Source organism: Pipistrellus kuhlii, unplaced genomic scaffold (assembly GCF_014108245.1).
Source record: "Pipistrellus kuhlii isolate mPipKuh1 unplaced genomic scaffold, mPipKuh1.p scaffold_m20_p_51, whole genome shotgun sequence".
Taxonomy (NCBI): domain Eukaryota; kingdom Metazoa; phylum Chordata; class Mammalia; order Chiroptera; family Vespertilionidae; genus Pipistrellus; species Pipistrellus kuhlii.
In genome coordinates this window covers 2,281,588-2,290,019 of record NW_023425553.1, presented here as the reverse complement: position 1 = coordinate 2,290,019, position 8,432 = coordinate 2,281,588, and the positions used below count along the sequence as shown (strand labels likewise).

At 48.6% G+C, this 8,432-nt stretch overlaps 1 protein-coding gene across 1 annotated transcript in view; it reads right to left on the bottom strand.

Annotated features, from left to right (window-relative positions):
• Window positions 1-367: 367 nt before the first annotated feature.
• ITIH6 (inter-alpha-trypsin inhibitor heavy chain family member 6) overlaps window positions 368-8,432 on the bottom strand; it is a 28,526-nt gene continuing 20,461 nt past the window's right edge. The window contains exons 8-13 of the mRNA XM_036415816.1: window positions 6,121-8,187; window positions 4,098-4,190; window positions 3,049-3,084; window positions 2,754-2,867; window positions 1,469-1,846; window positions 368-625 (exon numbers count right to left, since the gene is read on the bottom strand). Of these exons, the coding sequence (XP_036271709.1) occupies window positions 414-625; window positions 1,469-1,846; window positions 2,754-2,867; window positions 3,049-3,084; window positions 4,098-4,190; window positions 6,121-8,187 (2,900 nt within the window). The 3' untranslated portion in view covers window positions 368-413. The remainder of the gene's footprint in view (window positions 626-1,468; window positions 1,847-2,753; window positions 2,868-3,048; window positions 3,085-4,097; window positions 4,191-6,120; window positions 8,188-8,432) is intronic.

Genomic DNA, 8,432 nt, shown 5'->3' with positions numbered 1-8,432 from the left:
AGAAGGAAAAACACATGCAAAGGCCCAGTGGTGGGAGAATATGGTTTGTTAAGGGAACCCCAAGAGCCTAAATATACCACAGGAGCCAGAGAAAGTTGTGAGTAGGGCCAGCTGCTCTGTCAGTTTTTTGTTTTAAGAAAATCATCTCTAAAGTTGGTGTGGAGTATGAATTGAAGAGTGAACACTGGAGACAGGAAGAACTATGAGGAGGCAAGAGTCCCTAAGTCTCTAGGTCTCTAGATAAGCATGTCTGTGTGTTTGTATGTCTTCATATATGTGTCACTTAGTGCATGTGTACATATGTTTGCCTATGTGTGTCTTCATGCTCCTAGGTCTTTGTTTCTGGATCACCCCTTGCCCTGGCCTCTGGGTATCCCAAACTCAGGTCTCCTGGTTCTGGGGTTCAGGGGCCATCACAGGACATAGGCAAGGTAGGGGCGGCCCAGCAGCTGTTGTACGTGAGAGCGGTTCACTAGCCAGCAGGAAGACCAGCGGGGCAGCAACCTTGGAGAATCCTTTAGCAGCTTCTTGCCTAGAACCACAGGCACATCTGGGCCTTGGCGCCTCCGCAGGAATGGCCCTGTAGAACCTGCCACCAGTTGGATGTCTGCGTGCTGGAACTGCCCTGAGGGAGAAAGATGCAGAACCAGTCAGGGCACTGGCCTGAGTCCCCACTGAGAACTCTGAAAAGACCCTAAAGCAGGAAATCTAGAAGGAAAAGAGAGAGGGATGAGGGGAAGCAAAGGCCTGGAGGAGGGAAGAGGCTGGGTGTTGTGGGAAATGAGCAGCCAAATGGGACAGGAGTGTATTATGGAAGAAGTGTATCAAGGCAGCAGAAGGGGAACAGTCAGGCATTGAGGCAGACAGGGCAGATTGGAGGGAAGGACAGGAGAGGAGTGGGAGGAAGTAAGAATATATGTCCAACCCAGCATCACTGCCCAAACTCTTCGGTGTGGGCCTCTGCTCAGGTTCTGGAATGTTTTCTGACCTACAGTCTGACTTCCTGCAGCCCCCTTCACAGAAATCCCAGAAGGAACTTTGTTACACCCATTTCTGACTGTATCTTTCTCCTGCTTATAACTTTGTATAGTTCCCCACTGTCTTCAGGATAAATTCAAACTCCTCATTCGGGCATTCTACTCTGACCACTCACGCTCCATTTCTTCTAGCCTCCATTGCTTTCCTCTACCACTTTTGGTCAGCCTTTTGGACTGTGGGTCTCTCTCCTCCAGGGGATTTTTCTTTGGCTCTAAGGCTGGTCAAGGTGCCCAACCTTGGGTTCCTCCGGTGCCTTGGCTGCTTTATATCTAGTACTGATAGATCCTGAGATCACAATCCAGGTCTGGGTCTGTATTCTCCCAAGGGTAGACGTTGGCTCTATTTTTCTTTGTAGTTGAGGGGCAGGGAGGGCAGAATCTCTCTTGGGACTGGTGCTCCCTGGCCCTTCTCAGCCTCAGCAAACACTTACCCAGCAGGCCACGCGCCAAGGTGCTGAGGCCTGAGCCATTGACCACATAGAACCCCAGATGGGGTAGTTGCAGGCTGCTGGGGTGCCTGTAGCGGTGCCGGAGGATTAGGAACTCGAGGTGGCGCCCAATGCGGAGGGTGAAGCGGGCTGCAGCAGCCACATGGAGCTCTAGGTGGGACCTCCTCAGCAGGGCAGGCTGGTCCCAGGACAGAAGCAAGGTACCCTCGCCTTGCACAGATATGGAATTGCGAGTGATGTTGATAGTGTAGGCCCGGGGTTTGTCTGTGGTGACTGTGATGGTCTGAAAGTAGGTGCGGATCTGGTCCCTGTGGCCTGGCCTTGGTGGTGCCCCAAGCAGCTGTCCATGCACATGCAGCCCTGGAGAGAGAAGAGGCCGTGCCTGGATCATGGTCTTTCACATAGTCATTTATTTGGTCACCCACAGCACAGACAAGGCCCAGGGTGCTGATTTGTGGTTAGAGAGCTAGCTCCTGGGGAAAGTGCTTCTACCACAGCCCATCCTGCTGCTCTTTCTTGTGCAATGTATGGACATAATTGTAGCTTGCACATGTTCACCCCAGTGGGGCTGGCTGTTTGCAAGCATGTGTTTGTTTCTGAGTGTGTAAATTTATATGTCTGATTATGTTTACATGGTTATCTCTGGGCCTACCAGTACATCTGTACATATTTGGGGAAGGTGCTATGTTAGAGTGTCTATTTGTTGTTGTTGTTGTATGTTTATGTGTGTTTCTGGATATGTTAGTGCTATGTCTTGGTGAATAGTTTATATTGTGTGTTTCTGGTTGTGTGTTGGTAGAGACTGATGTGTATCTGGGTGTGTCATGGTGAGTATTTGTGTGCATTGGTGTGTTTTGTCTGTCTAGAGTAGCAGAGTATGTGTGTCTGTGAGTGTTGAATTCCTCGGGTATCAATACATGTATGTCTGAGTGTGCTGACGTTTGTGTCAATGTGTATATCTGAGCATATATTTTATGACAATGTGGATCTGGGTACATAGTTATATGTTATTGTGTGTGGGTATGGAGGTTGTCGAAATATGTGTCTGGCTTTATATTTGTGTGACTTTACTGTGTGCCCTAGTGTGTGTATATACACATATGTGAGTGTGTTGATATTAGAATATATTTATGTGTGTTTTCATGTGTCTGGGTGTTTACTTGTGCTGTGTGTTTGTGAGGATTAGTCCACAGATGTCTGTGGGTGTTGACATGAGTATATCTGACTACTACGGTATTATACAGAGTGGAGTCCTTGGGGCTCTCACCGGCCTTTGGGTCATCTATGAGCTGTAGGAGGTCCCCTGGGTGCCCATCCAGTGTGAAGCATATTCTCTCTTCAGAGCGTGGGATGTGGACCACAAAGTGGGGGTCACCATCCACTGCAAGGCAGGAGACAACATTCTGAGGTTATGGCCTTAGAAGTAATGGGTGGGGGGAGAGGAAAAGGGAGAGGAGGGGAATGTAGGAGGCCATGTCTATTTCCCAAGAGAAAGCCCAGCCCCATTTTCAGTGCACAAGCTGTCCTATACTCACACAGTACAGTGACAGTGGCTGGCTTACCTGAGGATGAGAAGGTGAAGATGCTTGGTAACATGCCTGCAAAGGAAAGAAGGACTGTGTTGGTAATAGACTGATCTATCACATTTCTAGGAACTCTGGAACACTCTAGCCTCTCAGTCATCTCTTCCCAGATATGGGTCAAATTCCTGAGTTCACATTTAAGTCTTTTCTGGAATCTAGCTCCTGTCTAGCTCTCCACTCTTCTCTTTTTGCTCCAGCCCAACTGAACTATTGTTATGCATGCCCTGCCTTCTCTTGCTAGCGACCCATTGCTTTTGTTTTTCTCCCCCTGGAATGTTTTCTTTTCCTTAGCTACCAAGGACTGATTTCTAGTTATCTTTCCTAGCCAACTCAAATGCTATTTTTCTCTTATGCTCTGCTTGCTAGGTAGAATCCTAACACGGCACCCAAGATTCCCCAGTTTACACATCCTGTGAAATCTCCAGGACTGAGATATCACTCCCATAAATAGGTTATGTTATGTGGTTCAGTTGACCTTAAAATAGAAAGATTATCCAGATGGGCCTAACCTAATCAGACGAGCCCTTTAAATATGGGTCAGAGAAGTCAGAGAGATTTGAAGTATGAGAAGATTTTTGACGTGAGATCCTTCATGGCTGTCTTTAAAGATGGAGGGGGCCATGTGGCTAGGAATGCAGAAGAGCTCCAGGACATGGAAGTGGTGGCCTTCCAGGTGGCCTCTAGAAGCTAAGAGTGACTTCCAATCAACAGCCATCAAGCAAACAGGGATCCCAGTCCTACAAACATTTTGCCAACAACCTGAATGCACTTGGAAGATGAGAACTTAATCTGATAGACACCTTTATTTCAATTTTTGAGACCCTAAGCAGAGAATCCAATTAACCTGTGCCGAGGCTTCTGACATACAAAACTGTGAGATAATTAAAGGGTGTTGCCTGAAGTTATTAACTTTGTGGTCATTTGTTAAGCAGCATTGCCTTTCCTCTGGACTCACACAATTCCTATGAGAATGCTAACTGAATGGAAATGAAAGCTTAGGATCTTTGTCGGTGGAGTTCCTTGTTCACCTTTGGCTAGCCCTGCAGAGCTCCCCTGAGATTCCATGATGTCTCCAGCTCCTCCCAGGATCTCTTCAGAATTGCCTTCCCAATGTGGATTTCCTGCCAAGTGCAAAAGAAATGGAAGAAATCTTTCACACTCTCAAGGCAAAGATACTCTGAACCTACCAAAGGGCACACTTGCTTTCTGACTAGGAGTGTCCTCATTGGCTTTCCAATTTGACTGGCATATTGCCAAGACTAGGACCTTATGCTCTCCACAACAACGCAGTCTTTCAAGCCCATTTACGCTCAAAATTCTCCCTCATATCACTCTTCATTCATTCAGGCACTGTTTAGGCATCAGGGGTATAGTGGTGAATGAAGTAGTCATGATTTTTGACCTGATGTTCATATTTTAATCAGGGAGGCAGACATGAATGAAATCATAATTATCAATGGTGATATCCTATATAAAAAAGAGCTAATATGCTAATTAGACCAAACAGCTGAATGACTGTACAGAAGGTTCCAGACAAAGCTGGGGCTGTGAGTGCCGGCCAAGGCTGTGAGGACCAAGCCTCTTGCACAAATTTTGTGCATCGGGCCTCTAGTATACTATAAAAAATCATAGAATGATTGGGGGAGTTAAAAGATACTTGACATAGTCTGGGATGGTGAGATGGGTGGAAAGGACATCTGAGTTGAGATCAAAGTCATGAACTGGAGTGTGAGTAGCACCAGAAAAGATGAGGGTGGTAGGAAGGGGACAGGGCAAGACAGGTCAGAGAGATTACCAAGCAGAGGGAACAGCTTGAAAGAGGTCCCTAAGTGGAGGTGGAAGTGGGAGCAGGGGCCATTGGAGGACCTGAGAGGAGGCCAGTGGGGCTAGAGTTCAGAGAGTGACTGAGAGAAGGTGAGGTCAGAGAGCTATGGGGTAAAGAGAAGGTCATAAATAGGACTTTGGGCTTCATTCTAGGTGTGAAGAGAAAATCTTAGGGGGTTAACTAGGGGAAGGGAAATGAAGTAATGTGTTAAAAGATCTGTTTGGCTGCTGTGGGAGAATGTCTAAATGTTTCTCTAAAGAGAGCAGGGAGGTCAGTGAGGAGGCTGGAACAGTTGTTTAGGTGAGACACAATGGTATTCTGTCCTACAGTAGGTGATAGTTGGGGTAGTGAAAAGTGGGTGCATTGGCAAATATATTAGAGGTAACATTGTCAGTAATTGAAGATGGACGAGATGTTGGGAGGGGGTGGTGGTGAGGGAGAGGAGCATGTCAAAGATGTCATGCCCAAATTTGTGTCCCTGTGACTTACTGCCACCCCCAAGTGATTCTAATCCTGCCCTATAAGGTCACCTAGGAAATGTCACTCCTCTCAAGAAAGAATAGTGAAGCACATTTAGTCTGGGACCAGATTATGTAAATTCAAATCTCTTACTATCAGTGTGACATGGAGCAAGTTACTTCACCCCTCTGTGCTTCAGTTTCCACAGTTATAAAATGCAGATACTAAGAATTTATTGTGAGGATTAAATGAGGGATTAAAGTAGAGCAGTAGCTGCACCTAGAAAGAGCTCAAAATGTTAATTAAGTGTTATTATTTCACAGTTTTGAGGAAATTTAAAGATAATTGTCATCATCTTCCCTAATTTTTATACCCCTTTCATTAAACAGTGCTGTTCACAGAACACAAAAGAACCAATCAGACCTCCCTCCTTTCCCAGTGATGCTCCCATTTATAATCCCACACCCCTCCCCTACTTGGAAAGCAAGAGCAGTTGTTTTTTCCAACAAAGCAAATGTCAAAGCTCCAGCTTGGCCAGGTTGTTTCTGCTTATCCTCCCCAGTTTTAACATCCCTTCTCTCCCAGGGCCTCATTCTGTGCTTATTGTACTGAGGCCCAGAGAAGCTAAGTAGCTGGTTCAAAGTTTCAAAACAAGCAAGCAGCTGCAGTATCACTGAAATCTGCACAAGTCTTGCACACTCCTAATTCCTGGTGCTCTCCATTCAGACCTCCCTCTCATGTCTTGCCCTCTTGCCCATGATACTCACCATTTTTGTCAGGAGTGAGGAAGGTATAGAAAGCCGGTGGGTTCAAGGACTCCACAAACTTGGACTCCACCATTGACTCAGATAGTAGCTCTAATTCTTCAGGCACAATGAGCAGGCTGACTGCCTCAGGGAGGGTGCTAGAAGGCAGCAGGACTGGCAGGTTTGGGGAGCTGCCTTCTGGCATAGGCCTGGAGCTGTTGGGTAGACTCATTGTTGTGACTCCTGACACAGATGGTCCCAGAATTTCTCCTGTGCTTTGGGGCCCTGACAGCAGGTCATGCTGATGCCAGAGCCTTCCAGGGGTCAGCAGAGAGGGCAGTGTAGGATGAAAGGGAGTAGGGATGGGTTCTCCAAGGACAGGAGTGGTTGTGTTAGTGCTGGGACTTGTAGGATTTGAGATTGTGCTTGGGACTGTGCTTAGGCTCCGAGGAGGTGGGGGCCTGGGTCTGACAGGCCTGGAGGGTAATGGGGTTTTGGGCTTATTGGGGATTGGTGTCTTAGGTTTAGAAACTGATAAGCTTGGGGAAGTTTGATGAGGTGGGACACTAGGTTTAAGAGGTGATGGGACTTTAGATGTCTTGGGTAAGAGGATCCCAGGTCTAGGGTGTGACAGGTTGCTTAGGGTCTTTGGAACAGAAACCCTTGGTCTGGTGTGTGGTGGGCTTTTGGGGATCTGAAGTGTGGAGACTCCAGGCCTGGGCCGTGGCAGATTTTTGGGAGACTGTGATGTGTGTACCCTAGGCTGGGGATGTGAGGTGGCATCCAGTTTAGGTTGTGATGGAGCACTAGGTTTGGAATGCAATGAAGTGAAATGTTTCATAGTGACAACTTTGGACTGGAATGGGGTGCCAGGATTCATAGGTGGGACTTGTGTCTCAGAAATTATGGGTAATAGGGTCCCAGGATTCTGGTGAGGTGGAGTGCTGGGCTTCATAAGCACAAAGGCACCAGAATTTGAGGGCACAAGGGCAGCAGGTTTTGTCCTGAGAGTTGGCTGAGTCAAAGTGCCAGAATCGTGTTGTGCTGGAATTTTGGGCCTTGGGTGTGCTGGGGTGGGTACAGTGCTAGGGCTCTGACTCCGGGGCTCCAAATCTCTGGAACTGTCTGTCTTCTTGGTAGAGGCAGTAGTTGAGGATAGGTAAAACTTTGAGTTTACAAGCCTTGATTTGGGAGAGATCTTGGGCACCAAGGTTGGCCGGGCTGTGCCTGCCCCTAGGCCATGCCTGCTGGCGGAAGAGGGCATGATAGTTCCTGGCCCAGCTGTGGTGGAAGTCTGTCTCCTGGCCTTCTCACTGGCCTCGTTGGGCTGCACCATCACCAATGAAGTCAGAGGTGTGACGAAGTTGTATTCAAGGGACAGGTTGAGGACTTTGGCAGCCAACAGGTGGCGAGTGCCTGTGTCTCGAGCTCGGAAGCGTGCCTCCAGCAGTTCTCCAATGGTGACATAGGCCCAGAGGCGGCGGATGAAGTGGGCTACATTTCGGGCTGGTTCATCTGGGCAACCAAAGGCCTTCTGGCTGCTGTTGGTGGCCACTTCACTGTGGCGGGCCACAAGAAGCTGACCTTTGGGGCCACGGGCTGCCAGGTGGATGCCCAGTTCCTGCTCACCTGGCTGCACCAGGCCTGCCACCACCAGCTCTGAGCCACCAAAGTAGTTGGGGAAAAGAGCCCAAGGGGAGGCCCCAACCAAGCCGCCCAGGTAGTCCAGACGCACATCTGCCAGCAGAGGCATGGAGATCTCCTCATAGAGGCCCTGCAGTTGTAGGGCTGCATCGGTGTCTTCGTATATGCGCCGGGCTGCTCCTCGATTCTCCAAGGACAGGCGACGTAGCAGTGGGAAGTCAGCATCATCCCCAAAGGCCAAGCTGAAAAGGGCCACCCTGTTGTCCAGTGCTTGGCGGACATTGGAGAGGATCACACTGGAAGTTGTCACGCCAGCAGTGGGCTCCCCGTCTGTCAGGAAGATGATGAGAGGGATCCTCCCCACACTGGAGCCCCTCCCAGGCTCCTGGTTGCTATGGTTCAGCACTGAAGCAGCTGCCAGCAGAGCAGTGTTGATGTCCGTCCCTAATTGGGGAGCAGACCGTGAGACCATCTTTTCTAGTTACTTCTACCCCTATTGTAGACACACTAGACACCTCACCAATCTCCCAGTCATATCACCTGATCTTTGCTCAAACTCTTTCTACTGTTTATCCTTCCCAACTCCTTACCTCTGCACAGGCTTCCTGAGAGTTGACAGTGGAGCTTGCCTGTCCTTGGCTTTTCTCACTCCCTATCTGAGACTGTGCTTTGCCTGTTTCTAGGAGGGA